The sequence below is a fragment of the Balaenoptera musculus genome, chromosome 8, assembly GCF_009873245.2.
Source record: "Balaenoptera musculus isolate JJ_BM4_2016_0621 chromosome 8, mBalMus1.pri.v3, whole genome shotgun sequence".
Lineage (NCBI taxonomy): Eukaryota > Metazoa > Chordata > Mammalia > Artiodactyla > Balaenopteridae > Balaenoptera > Balaenoptera musculus.
Window position 1 is genome coordinate 11971309 of NC_045792.1, and position 18942 is coordinate 11990250.

An 18942-nucleotide genomic window follows, 5' to 3' on the forward strand; every position below is an offset into this window, starting at 1 on the left:
GGTTTAAGAGGAAAAAAGATTCAAATTTATGAGAGAGAAGAGGTCAGCCTAGGACAAAACTGGCATCCTTTATAGGAACCATCAGGGTACCCCCAGGATGGCAGTTCTAACTAATAGTCCTGGCACAAAGAAGATGTCGACCTAATGTCGACGGCAAAAACATGGAATTAAGCTCGTTGTCTTGCAAAGGTGTCTTTATTTTAGTACGTTCAGAACAGAAACAATGTGAGGACAATTTGATTCAAGGTGGTGACAGCAGGGGAGATGGCTGTAGTGGCTGTTTAGTTCTCTCTCCCTCCGAATTTTCTAAGTTGACAAACAGAAATTGCATAGAATTTGTTTTCAATCGGAAAATGAAAACTCTGTGTGAAACTCCCAACTGGCGAAGCCAAGCAAAGGTCAAGCAGCTGCTGAGAAGCTTCACGCCTCCCGTCGGATGAGTGCTCGGGACACTGCAAACATCTCACAAGTACAGAAGTACTTAGCAGGCATCTGACAGCCTGGAAAGCATCAGTAACTCCGATTGTGTAGATGAAAGAGAAGTGAGATGCTTCATGTAAAGTCATACAAGGGGGGCTACTGCCCATGTTTAGGTGAGGACTCAAGAGTTCCTAGTTCCCAGGCCTGTGTACTGACTACAAGACCCTACCTCTCTCCCAGGAACCTGGCAAATTCTTGATTACTTAAGATCTTCCCATATAATAAACACACACACACACACACACACACACACACACACATTTGCACCAAGGTCTCACATCTAGTAGCAAGAAATCACCCAATCCATGATAGCCTTGGGGGTCTGGCTTCATAGGCAGCTACTGAGTTTGATTAAAAAGAGGTGCAGTTGACAAAGTATGCACCAGACCAGCAGGGCGGCCCCATCCTTCCCCACCTGAAGACAGCACGTTCCTGCTGAAGCCAAGGCCAAGGTTGGGGAAATTTGTATTTACCCTCTCTGCTCCTTAAACAAGGCCCTGGGATACTTTGTGCCTTCTACTCTCCTCTGCTATCTCTCTTCTTCAGAGATCACGTTCACCAAAGACCAAATCAAACCCAATCATAGTGAAAGTCGAAAAGACAGAGAAAGGACAAATTAACCTCTGAAATCCCAGGCATTTCAAAGTCTCTCAGTAAACTATGAGTTAATTGGGTTTTGGCATTTAAGAAATTACTGGACCTTTCTTTGAGATTCTCCACCCAATTCACCTTCTCCTATATGCCCTGTGGCCCAGTCACCACACAGAAAGGAGAGTTCAGCGCCTGGAGTCTGAGGCACTGGCCGCATCATATCCTAAAATTTAGCAAAATGGTAACAGGGATTATTGTGACTTCAATTCCCTAACCCAGCCTCCCCCTCCAAGAAAACGAAACAAAGGAATAGAACTGAGACAACAAAGAAGAAAAGGAGGGAAGGAGAGAAACAGAGAAAACAAAAGAGAAGAACATTAACAAAAATATACAAATCCAGAAAAGAAAAACTTCCCTGTTGAGTTTAATTTTTTTTTTTTTTCCTGTAAGAACTAGACCCAGGGTACAATGGCCCCTTCCTAGGGGGAAATTCCACTGATGATGCCACCAATTCATCGGACGGTCTGGGCAGGGACCCCTCCCACCCCGACTCTTTAGTTTTGTTGGGAGGGAAAGGCCCACTGCGGGAAGAGGGGGCTTGTGGCCAGGTGGGAGAGCGTCCCCTGCCACTCGGGCTCAACGTCTCTGGGTGGCCCCAGCTCCCCGGACCAGGGCGCCGTCTCCGGCTGGAGCGTCAGGCTCTTTGATCGCTTTGTAAAGTTACTGGATCCAAAATCTGGAGAGAAGGGTGGACGCTGTACAAGTCCGGGGGCCCCGCGGGCAGCAGCGCGGGCTCAGCGCATCCCGCCTCCGCAGCGGGCCGGGGAGCCGAGCATCCTCGGCGGGCGGCGGGGCTACTCGGGCTCGCTGCTGTTGGTGGTCTTCTCCCACGCCAGGCTCTCCTCGCTGCGCGCCGGCGACGGCCGCGGCCGCAGGCCCTGGAAGCGGCGGCACTCGGGGCACACGCGTATGTGCGTGCAGCCGCGGGCCACCAGGGCGGCCTCCTGGGCCAGTCTCTGCGCCAGCTGGTCGGGCTCCCCGGCCCCGCACAGCTTGCCGTTGCTGAGGGTCACGGTGCCCCGGGGCCGGCGCTGCTCCTCGGGGATGGGGGGCCGCGGCGGCGGGAGCCCGGCGCGCCGCCGGCGGACACTGTCCTGACACAGGACGATGCTGCGTAGCTCGCTCACCATCTCCTGGCAGACGGACACCTGGAGGACACGAGGAGGTCACAGCCCGACCTCTCAGGACCAGCCCCCGAGGGTCCCCTGCGGGCTCGTTCGGGCGCGCGACTACGGTGCAGTGTTTCACAATTCCACCATCTTATATGTTTGAAGGCCTTTCAATCCACCTCCTCACTTCCACCCGCTACTTAATATCCAAACATCCTCCATACCATCCGGCCAGCTGGTCCTCTCGTCTTTGAACAGCTTCAAAGACACTGATCTCACCATGTTGGGAAGGCGCCCCTACCATTTTTGCACATTACCCTTTAACGCTGCTTCCTTCTACTGACTTAATGCCTCTCCCTGAACTTTTCATCCATCCATCCCAGTTAAATTTGGACTTTGAAGCCGACTAAACAAATAATCCCTTTACCGCATGTCAGCCTTTCAAGCGTGTGAAAAAACAACCATGTCTCCATGAACATTCTGTTCTCAGGCCAAAGAGTCTCATTTCTTTTAATCAGCTGGTCATGGCTGGAGAGGCTGCGTTCTAACAATAACTATAATAACAAAAACAAGGCAATCTACTCCTGCAGCTCTGCCATCTCCTGATAAGAAACTCTTGGGTCCAGCTGTGTTTCAAAATATTTTGAATTTTGACAAGGTAATACAATGCACATAAAATATATTATGTATCACTTCCAGTGGGCTCTGGGGAAGACCCTATATTCAAACACATTAATATTTCTGTAGCAAAATGAATATACGTTCACACCAAGTGAGATAAAGACCATAAACATTAGCCTCATACAAGTCCAAGTCAAGGTTTGTCACCAAAAGCATTGGCATCCAACTTACAAAAAGCTTGGAACTTTTTGAGCTTTTGAGGTTTCAGAATTGTGGAGGAAGAATCTTGAACCTGTACCATGACTACTACTGTTATACCCATTTCACAGATGTGGAAATGGAGGCTCAGAGAAGTTAGATACCTTGCCAGAAATTACTCGACTAACAAATAGCTGACCCAGAATTTGAACCTAAACCTACATACTGCAGAGTACATGCATGCTCTGCTTTCTTCTCTACTCTGTGCTGGAAAGGACACTTTCTCCCATTAGGATGGGAGAGGAAGCTTTCTGTTCTTTCATGTTCTTTCTTCCAGTCTTCCCGTTCTATCAACAGGACAGTTGTTCTACCATAGTCAAATAGTTGATTTAGCCTTTACTCTTCTTTCTAGATGTTGGGAGAGCTTGAACTCCTCACTGAATTTTTCAAGGTACATCCAGACCACTGGCGAGCTCTTGGGAGAATAACCCAGCGTGCACAGATCCTCTACCTGAAGCAGCTACAGAGAAGTAGAATCCCCTAATGGAACACGGCCTGAGTTAGGACTTGAGACCTGGATTCTAGACCCAAGGTTGTTAATGAATAGCAGAAACTGTAGTCAAGTCACTTAACTTCTCTGTGCTTCTAATAATAATTACAACAAAAACACCACCACCTGCCTAATCTATTATATGTGACAAGAACATAAAGACATATATTGATATTTATTGACTGTCAACTAAGTATCAAACACTGTGCTTTGCAGTGGAGATACAGACACAAAGGACTCAGTCCTTACTTTCAGGCAGTGCAGTGTCTAGTAGCCAGGCTGATACGAAAATAATTGCCACAGAGTGTGAAAGTGCTCTATGTGCTGGTTACAGGGGTGGTGGAAAGGAGGAGGAATGAGCAACTTTCTGGTCCAGGGAAGAAGGCAGGAGAACTGCGGAAGGTTTCACAGGGACAGGAACGCCTGAACGAGGTCTTAGGAAGAGGTAAGAGCACCGCCATTTAAGGGGTGGACAGAAGGAGAAAGCCAGTAACGCTGGAGAGGGAAGGAGGAGGGAAACCAAGAGAGCGTGGAGCAGGCAAGGCAAGGGAGGAGAGAGTTCTGGAAGGAGCGATCTACTTCATCAAGGGCCACACTGAGGTCCAATAAGGCCCAGTGGGTTCTCTTTTGGTTTTGTTCATGGGGAGGGGTCAGACCTCTCAGCCATGACCTTTCAGGGAAGGGGTGGGGAGGAGCCAGCTGCTGTGGCGTGAGGCCCGACTGGGAGGTGAGGACATGGAGAGAGAGGCAGTCGATCACCTGCGTTTGCAAGAGGAGAGGGGTAGGGCAACAGCAACATGGCTATTATTTGGAAATATGGAATAAACATGAGCATAGTTTTGGACTTGGGGGAGAGAGCAGGCAAAAAAATAAATAAATAAAGGGGAGAAAAAGGATAATCCTAGAGGAGTTGAGGAAAGGTGGGAACAAGGCAGAGATGGAGGGATGACCAGAACATCTGCAGCAGTCCTGGGGGTGGCTCCAGCTGTGGGTAACTTTTTAGGTGGGCGTTTTAATTTGGGGCTGGTCACTCCTGAGTTCTGGGTGAGGCAGGAGGTAAAATTAGTCATGGAGGAGCAAAGGGATGTGAGGAGTGGGTGATGGCTTGGAAGTCCTACTGGGAAGTGGGAAAGAAGCTGAGCACAGAAAAGGAAAAGACTGGTCAGCAGTGTCGAATGGAGGCCCTACATGAGGCTGGACCGCATAGGTTTATAGGGGGGCTGTACTCTTCTGTACTGTTATCTACTGTTAGTGGCTGTCAATTACGGAAGGAGATTTTAGGACGATCAGGAGTTGGGAGACTGAGATAGAGGCCAATATACTTTAAAAACCAAACAGTGCAAGTAGCGTGTAATGATTTGTGCCCTGGAATGGAGGTAGAATGGGATAAAGTCGTCTTCCTTCTCTCAGACTCTTCCATCTGTGTGAAGTTTATATTAACCCAGTTTCTAAGCCACAGGTTTGGGAATTAAACTTATTCAAAATCCCTGAGAAGGAAGATGTCATTCTGAGCTCTCGTGAATTGGGATATCTCTAAACAGCTTTACCTGCAAGGCAAAAACATACTTAAGATGGAAGAGCCAAAGCCATCATTTCCATTAGTAACCTGGTACTTTCGCCTGTTTTTCCTTATGACACTACATCTTAAATCATAGTTGTGTAAGTCTTCGTTGTTCATAAAACATTTTTCACAGATTTATTTACTGGGCTGTTTCAAAGAAGAACCTGAAGCCCAGAGAGGTTACGTGCCCTTTCTGTGGCTGCAGAATTAGTAAGGGATGAAGTCTGAACCCGGAGCTCCTGCCCTGGAACTGGGATTCTTTCCCCTGTGCTGTCCCATGGGTGCCCCACCCTCCTGAGCTCCTGCCCTGGAACTGGGATTCTTTCCCCTGTGCTGTCCCATGGGCGCCCCACCCTCCTGAGCTCCTGCCCTGGAACTAGGATTCTTTCCCCTGTGCTGTCCCATGGGCGCCCCACCCTCCTGTGGGATTTCACAAGTTCTGTCTGAAATGACCTTTGTCCCTGTGTGATCCTGTGAACTTGGCCCTGCTTGCCAATAATATAGGTCATACCCCTTAGAAGGTTTACCTCAGTCACTTCTGAGTGTCGGAGAGTCCATAAAAACTCCAGCATAGCCATAAAAATGGCCACGATTAAGCCACAAATAAGAACCACAAAGATTCCACCAATATTCTCCATTCCCAGTCCTGTAAGAAAGTGAGAACAAACAAAAAATAGTGTAAAAGAGCTGGGAGACATAATCATTGTACCAAAAATGCTGAATGACCAGAACTTGAGTCTCGTAGACATTTTACACACATATTCCTTGAGATATAATTATTCTTTGGAAACAAAAATGCAGCATAGCTGGAGTAGAAGAGGGGAGGGGGCTCTAGATGCAAGTGGAGGAGATTGGTGAGAAGCTTTCTGGGGTGGGAGGGGCAGTCATTTTAAGAAAAGGGCTAAGGAAAATTTTGATTTAGCATATAGAGACATGATAGCAAAATACCAGTAAATTCTAGCAGTTTCATAAAAATTTCATCAATCTTCCTAGTATTGTGTTTGCTTGATATAAAGCAACTGTCGTAACCAAACTATGGATAGAAAAAATTACATTTACTTAACTGTGTCAATATGTTACTAATAGACTTGGAAAGTAAAACGTTTTATCCCAGGTGGTTCCCAAACCTGGCTGCCATCAGAACCACCTGGGAAGCTCATTAAAGGTATGGATTCCTAATCCTCACCCCAGACATATTGAATCCCTATCTCTGGAGATGGGGCCCAGGAATCTGTATTTTAAAATGCATTTCACAAGTGATTCTTTTCCAACCAGGCCTAAAATTTGTTTGCAAATTGGTATTTTGGGAAGCATTGTGTATGGCTAAGTTCCTTGAAGTTAGGCAGTTTCTGGTTGTAACCTCATTGCCAAGCATGATACCTGGCATATCATATATACTCAATCGGTATTTCTGGAATTATATGGTTGCGTCCAACACTGAGTTAGCTATGTAACTGGATGCTTATTTTGGTACTAGAGAAACCCAAACATTAGGGGAGTGTCAGAAACACATGAAACCCTGATTCAAGAGGAACCACAATCATAAATCAAAAAGCATCTTTTATCCTGGAAAATGCCAAGAGGGTAGCTTATGTCCTGTGCTGTTGGAATGCCTGCACACTTGAGTGTTTGTGCAACCAGCAGTGCCTTCATGGGACACAGAGCTATATCGGTGTCAGGGAAAGCCAGCTTCATACAACACTGAGATGAGCCACGGATCAGAAGTAGAAATCTGACACTGCTTCCTGCGCTTTGGAAAGCTGGAAAAATGGCCCTAGCTAGCCATTTTAAGATGCCTTGGGTTTTCTCTCACAAAGACTCAAATGGCTGTCTGTTGGTTTTTTGTTTTGTTTTGTTTTTAAAATAACACAGCCCGGCGCAGTGCCTGCCTACACCAATGATCTGCTACAATGGCTCCGAGGGCTCACATCATGAATGTACCCAATGGATTGTATACTCTGGTCTGCAGGTCCACACAGCCAACTCTTGGGTACCTGTGTGAGTAAACATCCTCTACTGTGAATAATCAAAAACAGGAGATGACTTTAAAACTCAGTTCTAAGGGAAGGCACACAGCGTTTGGAGTAGATTTCTACCCTCCAAGAGGAAGGTGCTTGGGCTTCATTTGATCACCTGCCCCCATAACCTGGGACCATTTGGGCAGAAGGTTTCTAACCATAGGAACATCCAGGGACAAAAGGGACATTTAAGGGGGAATGCACCAAGGACATAGCTGGGGTGTCCAGCCACAGCTTTAGGGGTGGTGAGAACCGGGTATTGGGACGTGCATCTGAGCATCATGGACAAACTAGTTTCTCCAGCCAGTCCATGTACAGAAAGGGCTCCCCAGTGAAGGGGAAGTGATGACTGGGATACCAAAGATGCCCACCTGTTCAGGTAAACAGAGCTCCAAGTGACTGGTGAGGTACCACAAGACTTTCCTGTCACCTTGGGATAGCTCTGCCTGATGTAGAAAAAGACTAGGATCCCCTTGAAGGGCTTCAACCTCCCCTCGTGTTTCTGCAGAGGTATTCTCCCCTCCTCGAGTCCAATTCTGCCATCTGGACTCTAGTGTTTCCCTGTCGCCCTCAGTCACCATTCCAGCCCTCCCCAATCTTTTCCTCTCTACTGACTCTTTCCCTCAGTGCACACACACACTCACATCTTTCCCTTCTTAAAGAAAAATACAAAATCCTTCTCCCTCCAGCTCTGTCTAGTGAATACCCTTGTCTTTCCTTCCTTCCCTAGGCAAGATTTTTGAAACTATCTATACCAGAACTATGTTAAGACAGCCCTTAAAACGCTTACATTTGGAGACCCATCCCACATGAAAGCAAGTAGGAGAAAATGCACCCACATCTTATGTTAAATGCATTTTTAAAATTTTGCTTCTGATGTGACGGAGTGGCAAGCAACAGTTAATGTATAATTGGCTGTGATTTCTCAGCAGTCGTTGTTCATACAAGAGAATGTTTGCAAAAGGAGAAAAATCAAACCAAAAAAAATTGTTTCTAAATGTAATGAAGTTTTTATGAATATTAACTTTAAAAATTAATGAAGTCAAAACAATGTTACATTTTGGAGATAGTTAATTACACGTCTTAATTTGATTTAGCAGTTTTCTTTTTGCATTTTGAAGCTAATAATTTTTTTCAGATCTCAAACATAATTTTGGACACTTGAAAATCTTTTAGGCGCTAGGTGGTCTGTCTATGGTATCTAAAGGAGAAAAATGATTGTGTTCTGAATTCACTTTTTTTTTTTTTTAACATGATAGGTAGCATGATCTTTTTTTTTTTTTTAATTATTATTTATTTATTTATTTATGGCTGTGTTGGGTCTTCGTTTCTGTGCGAGGGCTTTCTCTAGTTGTGGCAAGCGGGGGCCACTCTTCATCGCGGTGTGCGGGCCTCTCACTATCGCGGCCTCTCTTGTTGCAGAGCACAGGCTCCAGACGCGCAGGCTCAGTAATTGTGGCTCACGGGCCCAGTTGCTCCGCGGCATGTGGGATCTTCCCAGACCAGGGCTCGAACCCGTGTCCCCTGCGTTGGCAGGCAGATTCTCAACCACTGCGCCACCAGGGAAGCCCCTGAATTCACTTTTATTCTCCCGAATATTCACTTGTCATCCCATGAAATTTTGTCTTGTACCACTAAAACCATGCTCACTGAGGTTACCAACGAACATTTTGTTTCTAACCTATCGGAAAATTTCCGGTCCCAATCTTAAGTGACCTCTGGTAACACTTGACATTGTCAACCACCGCCCTTCTTGGCATTTGTTTTTTTTTTGTCCACGCCGTGAGGCTTGTGGGATCTCAGTTCCCCCACCAGGGATTGAATCCAGGCCACAGCAGTGAAAGCACCGAATCCTAACCACTGAACCACCAGGGAACTCCCCCTTCTTGGCTTTTTATGAAGCCATTGCTCTCTGCTCTCCACCAATCTTCTCAATCGCCTTTGCCTGCTCTGAGGCATATTCTCCCATTTCCCTGCATTTGGCCTCTTGCCTCTCCTCCATGCACTGTCCTGCTGATTTTACCTCCTAAATACTTTTCAATTTCTTACCTTCTCTCTCTCTCTCTCTCTGCTACCACTTCCCTAGCTCAAGGCCCCACCATCTCTTGCTTGGACCTTGGCAGCATCTCCAAAATGATTTCCCTGCTCGTAGCTGTGTCCTCCTCAACTTTACCGTCCACCTAGTTGCCTGAGCGATCTTTCTGATCAGATGCTTTCTGATACAACATATGCCACTCTGATATTGCATAAAATAATAATTAGTTTAATGTTATATATCTGGATTTCCCACTAGACTGTGATTCCCTTGAGAGGAAGAGCCATGTCTTGTTCAACTCTATAACCCCTGGCCCATCATAAGAGCCCAATAAATGTTTGTTGAAAAAATGAGCTGACAGAAAGAGGATAAGGACATCCCAGGTGTAGAAGCATGAATTCTCAAAAGCTTTGGATCCATACTGTGATATGTATTCATTCCTAATTAAATGTTGTTTAAAATAATCATAAAGTGGGCCAGCCCTCGTTGAGTGCTCCCAGCCTGGTGGCCTAGACTGCACTCTGTGGCTGGCCAGAGTGGGACTAAACATGACGTGGACGATCCACAGCATGGACTTGACTGCACGCGGTCGCGGGCAGGCGTGGGGGGGCGGGGATGGGATAGGGTTATAAATGGACAGGTGATCTGTGCTGGGATAACCTTGCTCAGATCAGGGAAAGCTTCTCTGAGGAGCTCAGGTTCGAACAGGATGCTGGTGGAAACCATGAGTCACTGAAACACCCCACAGCCTCTCTTTCCCAGCTTCTCGCGTTTCAGGGCCAGCATGTTAATCACGGGTGTTGGCTCCGGCGTGCTGACTCCTGGCTGAGTGGCCCCCTCCTCCTAGGAGCGGGGCTTGTATACCATTCGTGCCTTTAGGAACTTATTGGAAAGTGGAAGCAAGAATAGATTGCTGGCAGAGTCGGAGTTGAGAAACAGATGGAGCTGGGAGCGGGAAGCGGAGTTAGGAGGGCGCAGCAGTTCCCTTAACGCTGTCGTTAGTCATTCTCCTAGAAGTCAAATGCCTTCCGCAGCTCTCAGCCCTCACTCAGAGGAGCCTGGCATGTGGACTTCCCCCAGGCTGACCCCAAGGCCCTCCACGCCTGCAGGGGAGTCATCTCATCACGCCCCCTTCCCTTCTTCAGACGGGACCTCACAGAAGCCATCCAGACAGATGGCGTTGAAACTGAGCTTTTCTCCTGACACTTGAGTCTCTGAGCCTCAGCTAGGCCTCAGCCATAAGACTGTAATAACCGAAATGGAATCAAACTCTCCCCACAAACTCCTGGTTGATTGAAGACCAACTGTGGTGTGTCACTCACAGATTGCCCACAAATACAAATGATCGTTGACAAATGCAAATGAAGAACGTTGTCTCTAGAACTAGAATGGCCACCTGGAAGGGAGAATCTCTGAGTAGATTTGAATCTCCACCCACCCACCCACCTGCTCTGCCTTCGGTTCTGACTGGCAAATAATCGCTTCTTGGATTCAGGTGCACGTATGTCCCAGCCCTTAAAACCCATACATATCTCCAGATGGCACTGTGGAAATTTGCAACTGTGATGCAGGAAAGCTCATTCTGAATGGGAGCCTGGGAAGCAAAGAGGCAGAGGCCACAGGAGCCACGGAGCAGGTGCAGAGGGAGGAGAGACCATTATAGCACAATCCTGTCAAGGGACAGTGTATTTAGTCTTTGACGTGGGTCAACACATCTTTCTTGAGGAGCTCCCGGGAGCTGAGCGCTACGCTAGGTGCTGAAGCTTGGTGCAATCTTCCACATTGAACATATTTGACAAAAACATGGATTCTTTGACCATTTTGACTTTCAAGCACTTCCTAATTCAGAGCTACAGTCACCTACATCCATGCAAATACATTAAGTGGTCCCACCTCCGTGGACTTATTTGTTGTAAACAGCAACTTCACGTGCCCGTATGTGAGCTGACCCGTATGACCTTCCCAGAAAATATAAAGCGAATCGTCATGTTTGCACTGCTGAGGACTGTGAAATACTAAGTTTGCCATTTCTTCTTGCATTGACCATGACATCTGTTGACTAGACCCAGCAGATTCTGGAGACGGTGATGGCAGAAGGGTAGAGAAAGGAACACAGAATAGAAGAGGGATGGTAGAGGCATCTGATAAATATTGCAATTTATCAAAACACAAGTTATGGGAGAGGTACTTTACAATTTATCAAAATATGAGCTCAAGCACCTCATGTAAAAAAAAAACATTCTCTATCTAATTCAATTATCATTAAAAATACTGTAAAGAAAGTCCATGGTTGGCACTTTACAATTAAAGAAATGGAAATTCAGAGAACTTCAAGAATTTGCCCAAGTGTTCAGAGCCCAGATGTGAAATCTAGATAAATCTGACTGCCCAGCTAATGTTTATAAAAATAAAGCTGATCTTTATGAATATTTACTATGAGCCACCTTACCAGGCTAAACATTTTAATTCAATCCTAACAGTTGCCCTGTGAAATTGACACTACCCTTACCTCCATGTTCCTGACCGGGAAACCAAGGTACTGGAGTCAGGTAACTTGCCCAGGGCTCCACGGCTGGCAAGGGGAAGTGCCAGATCCAAATGGAAGCCAGAGCCTGAGCCCGTATCCCTACCCCCATATCACTTCTCCCTAGAACTCGGGGCCCCCATGGTCCCTCATGCTGCAGGGTTGTGATTACAGACCTCAACCTGGCTCCCTGTGACTGAATTCATTCCTAGGACCACCCCACCCTCGCCCCAAGTGACTGGGGAAGTGAAACCTATGTACGGGCTATTAGTTCCACTTATAAAATCCCCTTCTCTCCTTGGGAACATTACAGCAAATGTTTGAATCGATGATCCATTGACTTAATCTTGGCTCACTTTCCAGACACAGTGGGGCTGTGGTCTTTGTAACTGCTGACCTCCTTTGACGCAGACACACTGGGCCATGGTTCACCTCTGTTCCCGATCGTGCTTTCCGGCGCCCCCCTCCCCCGGAGTTTCCCCCGTCTCTTAGCAGTCAATCTGATTTGATTAGGAAGAGGCTTCCTCGGCAAGCATCACTTCGAGACACTATCTAAACTCCCATATTCAGGTTTCCAGTCTTGGCCCTCTCCAGAGAAAACAGAGAACCAGGATAATAGAGCTGAGCCCCCAGGGAAGAAAGAGAAAGGAAAACGTCCCCACGATTCCCCCGACCCCCCTCATCACTCGCCCCCGCTCTTGCTAAGATGTCTTACACGTTCATTCCCGCCGTGCCAGACAGCAAACTTCCTGCTCTCTAAGGATTTTGTGAGTCAATGCCACCGGCCTCTTATCCATCCTTGAAAGGGGACCCTGATTTTCACAGCCTGGTGGTGTATTTATGTTCCTTTGAAGCCTGATTGCGAGCTTGTGTTTTTCAAGATAAAAGTATTTAATTTCCTTGGAATTCACCGACTACCTTTTTGTCTGGCAATTGTTCTGCAAAGCCTTCGGTAATCCAATCCCCTTGAATTGGGATGCTGGCCTCTGTGAGTGGCTAGCGATATTTCTTTTTATAGGAGTTGAGTGAGAAAATAAATTAAAAAAGTGTTTTTGAAAAGACAAGGCAGAAGAAAATGAAACAGCTTGGAATGAAGCCTGCTTCTTTTTGTAATTCTCTAGTCTTCCACATGATCTGCCATTGCGTTTTTCAGCTGTGTATGCAGGTAGCTGGTCACTGAGCTATAGGCAGGGAAAGAAATGGGGAGATGAAGCCAAGGGGTAATGCTGTGGTTCTCACCAGAGCCAAGTAAGACCTGGCAAAAAGACTCAGGTGGTGGCATCATCCCAATGTTAGGATTCTTCTCTGGAATTTGGCAGTGATACCAGAGCTTAGAAGTGAAGTAGCAGCAGATCATTTTCTTTGAAATTTCTCACATTTTAATAGGGGATAATAAAGTAGAAAAGGATTATGTGAGGCACTGCACATTGTCTGGTACATTGCAATTGATGTCACTCTCAGTTTCAGGGATCTCTGAGAACAGGACCGCCCTCATAGCTCCCTTCACCTCCATCCCTCTCTGCCTACTCCATCTCCGCCTCCTTTCTTTAGGCACATGTGGAAGCCAACTGATCCCAACCACGAAAAGAAAGATCCCCTGGAAGCTGCTTTGGAAAGCAAATGAAAAGGACTGCCGTTTGTTCAATTTGAGACACAAGAAAAAACATGGTCCAGCGGCTCCATTCCTGGCCACCATGAAGGACTTAAAGGAAGAGATCTTTCAGGCCATGCTGGTCCCTGTTCTTCTGCCACAGGTGGTGGTGGGGGGGGGGGGTTCTCTAGAGCAGTGAGTTTTATTCCAGAAGTTTGATGGCTAATTTGTCACAGGGAGACCAAGCAGTGGCTCTGCTCCTTCCAGGCTAGTGCTTCTGGCCTGGCTTGGGGGAGGTCACGTGGACTTTCATTCAGCCAAGGAAGCCTTTTAGTCTCTCTGAGTAATGTCTGTTTGGGTTTCAGCCATGGCAGAAATGGGGCCACTGTATTAAACTGGCACTAGCTGCTGTGGCTGGGCTGGGAGCCGAAGCCCTGGTTCTTACGGTGATTTGCACAGTATCTCCCAGACAGTCCCCTCTTGGACATCACCACTTGTTAATACAGCTCCCCCTCTTGCTCCCGAGGACGACCACATGGAGGCAAATTAACATCGGCTGGTTGGTAGAACCCTAGCATTTTCCGAAGCACGTGGGACCCGGGCAGGATGGCTTCCACTGTTTATCTTCTCTCTTCATCTGCTCAGCTCTCTTCTCCGTGCCAGGGAACGTTCAGTCCCTCAGTGGACAGTGGAAAGAAGCCTCCTGCCCTGTCCTTTCCATCTTCCCTGAGAGCCTGCTTTCCCTGTGTCTCCTCTCCATCCATCCTGAGCTCTGCTGTCAGATCAGTCTTCCTAAAATTCTGTGGAATGGGGAAGAACATCCCAAGCCAACCACTCTGCAAAAACAACAACTTAATTTTCCTGTAAAGGTACCTAACATCTACCTCAAACTCCCGTTTCCACCTGATTGCCAAAAATGTAGCGATTTCTTTATGTTTAAATTTCAGATTTACATTCAGTTAAATACGGTGTTTTCTCTGTTCCCCCTTCACTCCTGGATGTATTTCAAGTCTGGGGTTGGGAAGGAGATTATGTGTCATGGGGATGGGGTTAGATGTCCCATCCTAATGCCAGATTCCTCTTAGATTTCCAATATCCTTGTCTGGGGCCCCAGAAAATGCAGGTCTGTCTCTGGGACCTCTCTGCCCTGGGTCCCCATGTGCCATCTTTCATGCACCCACTCCACCGTGGCATGACACATATTTGTGGGGCATGCCCAAATCCAGAAGTAAGCAAACATCTCTTTACCTCTTGGTATCCCCAAGGAATCTAGGAGTTCTCTCTGGCACTCTCCCCCTCCCAGCAGGGCACAAGGCTCCTTCTCAGGGACCTTCCACATTCTAACATATCCTTTCCTGGTTTGCATCTTTTTATCTGGTTTGCAGACTGGGTGGCCTGGCTCTCTGAACTTCTAGTGTTAGCTTTATGCAAAGCTTCCTTCAGGTACTGGCCTTCTGTATTCCAAAATAGTGATACTTTTTTAGCAAATCAAAAACCATGACTTCTAAGAACATTGTCTCTGCTGAGTTGGAACAACTTCTTTTGGAACTTAAAGCCAATAACTGGACTCCGTTCTTCCCGAGGCAATGACTGTGCCCTGGGACCATGAATGCCACTGACAGCTCAGAATTCCATCCACAGCACCTGCTTTCCTGAGGCCACATCTCACCCCAGAACCTTTGAGGTCTTCCACCAATGTCTCCAACCCGGTCCACTGTGCTGTTAGTGTGCCAAGGCATATGCAAAGCTCTGGGGTGTTTACAGGGCATCTTCCTGGGACACCGATTTTACTTAGAGTCTAGGAATGAAAAGCATTTTTCTATTACATAAACATGCCCCTATTACGTTGTCAGATGCAAAATTCACATGTGTTTTTAGCACAAAACAGAAGAGGAAATTCCAAACATGCTGGGCTGCTTTAGACTCTGCCCCCAGATCCCCAAACATGCATACTCAGTGTCCTCTGCTATTAATTCTTTCCCTGGGAAAGTTTGGGACGTACTGGTTTGCTGTCCACATGCCTTCACCTGGTTTTCAATGCCCTCTTAACTCCAACCTCATCCTACTCATCCAAACCAATTACTGAGTGTGACAACTCTGCTCCACAACCTTCCTAAAGCTCTGACTCCTAATGAATGCTTCATGGTCCAGACCCAATGTCTCTGTAAACCTTCCCTGACTATTGTGCAGAATTAATCACTTTGTTCTCTGGGCTTCATAACACTTTCTGTCCAGCTCTATGAAAGCATTCCTACAGTGCAACCATTATAGTGATAATCTGTGCCTCTCTTTAACTCTAAACCTCTGGAGGGCAGGGCCATGTCTCATTGTTTTTCATACTCTCAGAGCCCAGCACAGTGCCTGATACACAGTGGTCTACACTGTTCGTTGGATGCAGTGAGGGCTCCGTGAACACTTTCCATCTAACACTGGGGTGTCAGGGCTCCTGTTTGGGGGAAAAAAGACTTAAGAAGTAGGACCAGTCTGGACGTCCTTGAGATGATTGCCCATTCATTCATTCATTCATTCATTCCTTGTTCATCCTTTCATCAAATACGGATGAAATGTCAGATGATATGCTGGTCACTGGGATAGAAAAATAAGACACAGACCCTGCACTTGAGATTTTCATCCATGGGGGACAACTATCAACAGACAAACTAATGTCCTAAGTGTTCATCTTAGAAAAGCTTGTAGCCTTGAGGAACATAGAGTGGATGGGCGTACTTGTGGCTGTGGATACTATTCAGACCTCAATTTCTTCTTTAGGCCTAGATTTTAGAATAAAATCAGTTCTCATTTCCTTTGCGTCAGTGCTTTGCTGAGTGTTTAACATGGTTTATCTCATTCAGTCTTCACAATAGCCCGGGGAGGTGGCATTATTATTTCTAGTTCTATTCTCCAGAGGAGGAAACGGAGGCTTAAAGATGCTTCACAGTGTATATAACAAGGCCATCTATGGAGTGGAGTCCATTTGACCCAGTGCCTGTGATCTTGAACCCTGTCTACACTGCCTCAGAGGAGAGAACCAATCTAGCGCCTGTCAGCAGAACAAATAGGTGTGCAGGAGGGAAATGTTTGAGCCCCATTCTTAGAGTGGGGTGCGGGGGAGCCCACTGGGCTTCGGGTGAAATCTCTAATGGGAGAGAGAGACAGTCTAAATTGAGGTCCCTGAGTGAAAACTGTAAGGTCCCAGCTCCTGTGTCGTCATCCCCAGCCTTGTCAATCTGCTGCCCTTCAACTGTTTCTCTATAGATTAGCAGTGAAAATAAACACAAAGAAATAAGGGCACAAAGGGGAAGGGCCTGTGGCTAGGCTTAGAAGTCAAGGATGAAAGGGGAAACTGGAGAGCTGGGATCAACTCAGTAGTGAGTCTCGAGGGGCAACAGGCTCAAAGAGATCAAATAGGATCAGGTTTACAAAAGAAAGGAAAGCCAGGAAGCCCACAACTAGCGGTAAGGAAAAGAGGCGGGAGGCCTGGAGCAGCCCGAGCTGGCAGCCGGGGGCCGGTAGGGAGCCTGTGGGTTCCCTGCACCCCTCTGAGCCCTTGCTCTTGCCCACCCCCGGTTTTGCTCCAGCCTCCCACGTCTACAGCATCCCTGCATCCCCGCATATGTTCAGGCAGCTGTTCAGAGGCAGGAACAACTCGAAGGAGTGGAGAGCTCTGAGCGCGAAGGCTACTCGGGAAAGCACAATAGCACAGTTTCATTTGCCACCTTAGCGTGGCCCAAGAGGACAGTGATTGGTGGCTTTTGACAGCTACCAGTCAGTGGCTTTCATCACACATCCCACAGACTTTCACTGAGTCCCTACTATGTGCCAGGCTCTGTAGGGGAGGCCAGGGACACAGAAGCAGGCGACACGGGTCCACATCTAAGATGCCATCACCTGGGCAGAGGAAACCAAGAGTTGTAACACAGTGTGTTGAGGGCCCCATCCAAAATCACGGAAGGCACCCGACCCACTGTGGGGAGGGGCAGCTGGAGGGCGACCAGGGGCTTCTAGGGCAACAGAAACCTGGACATTTCTCCTGTTTCACTCTGGGTCCCAGGCCCACCTCTCCGTTTCTATTGGGTTGGCCAAAATGTTCGCTCAGGTTTTTCCGTAAGATGTTATGGAACAACCCAAACGAACTTTTCGGCCAACGCTAAATTTTAAATTACTCCAGATCAAAAGCCACTACTGTTTCCCTCCATCTCCTTGGTAAGACGGCACTCCTTCCCACCACTCTGAAGTTCACTGTTCCCACAGAAAAACACGGACATATATTAGCTTACCAATAATCTCACTTTACTTTGACTATTCTGGGCCCAGTCAGATTTAGACTGCTTTCAATCCATGAGTCTTTTTCTGGGGAGGGGGCGGTGGAGGCACATCCTGCTACCCACACCTTCCCGGGTACACACCGTCTAGGCAGCCCAGATCTCCCCACGGGAATCTTTCTTCTCACACCCACACCACCTGCGGTCCCCACTCACAGCCCTGCCCGCTGCACCAATTTCTGCCTCTGCATCGTCCCTCAAGGTGCTTCTTGCCTGCAACATCCCGCTCCCCGCTTCCTTTCCTATACCGGTCCTGGGCATCTTCAACATCTAGTGCATTCTTTCAAATCCACGAAAGTTTTCTGATACTTTTCTCTGTACCTCCCCCATTTCTTTTTTTCTCTGAACAAACAAGAGTTAGTCTCCTCCACCGTTGACCTTTGGGGAGTGGAGAGCCAAGAATGGTGTGGCCTCCCACCGTTCCTGCAAAGGAAGCGGCAGCATTTCCTCCAGATGACAAAGGGCTTGTCCCTGTAGGTCCACATTCCTGAGCCCTCTCCTCCAAGGATCAAGAGGCACACGGAGACCCTTAGAAGCACAAAGTCATTCCCTGACTGTCTCATCCTGCATAATCACTCACGCTGAGCAGAGAGGGAGGCACATAGCATCATTCATTTTACTCCCCAGCTGCCTCCCCAGGGCCGAGTGTGTATAGGTAAATTCGCTGCATATTTTAGCAAGGCTGCAGTAGATGACTGGGGTGACCATATGATTTATTGCCCAAGCCAGGACGCTTTGAAAATGAAAGGGCGTTCTAAAAATAACTAACAGGCATTCATGGATCTACAACAGATGTAACCCGAGACTATCCCGGGCAAGCCAGGATATGTGCTCCCCCTACAGAAAATGCTGGGTGTTCAGGGACCCTCGACACTCTTCGACTACACGTCAGTCAGTGACTGCTTTCTATCCAGCCGTATCTATCATTCATTCAATAAAATATCCGTGTGCCAGGCCCTGTGGACAGCCCTGTAAGGAAGACAAGCCCTGCCCTCGTGGAACTTACATTCTAGTCGAAGAGGCAGAAAGTAAACAAATGAATAGAAACTATACTATCAGGTAGTGATAAGGTCTGAAAAGCAGAGCCCAAGGGAAGGGGAGAGATGTGTGGCGTGGGGAGGGAAGGCCTCTCTGAGGGACCTTCTGAGGGAACAGTGTGCAGGCCCCGAGGTGGGAGGAGGCTGGGAGGCTTGGAGAACAGGAAGAAAAGGGGGAAACAGATCAGGAAGGGTCGGGAGGCCATAGAAAGCTCGGATTTTATTCTGAGTGAGATGGGAAGCCA

The 18942-nt window shown here is 47.5% G+C and overlaps 1 protein-coding gene across 4 annotated transcripts in view; it reads right to left on the minus strand.

Moving 5' to 3' along the window:
* Positions 1 to 1489: 1489 nt before the first annotated feature.
* The window catches only part of GRIK4 (glutamate ionotropic receptor kainate type subunit 4), a 439675-nt gene continuing 422222 nt past the window's right edge, over positions 1490 to 18942 (minus strand). For all 4 annotated transcript variants that reach the window (XM_036862433.1, XM_036862435.1, XM_036862434.1 and 1 more), the window contains 2 exons: positions 5698 to 5816; positions 1490 to 2279 (listed from right to left, as the gene is read on the minus strand). In XM_036862433.1, coding sequence (XP_036718328.1) covers positions 1926 to 2279; positions 5698 to 5816 — 473 coding nt within the window. In that variant the 3' untranslated portion in view covers positions 1490 to 1925. The remainder of the gene's footprint in view (positions 2280 to 5697; positions 5817 to 18942) is intronic.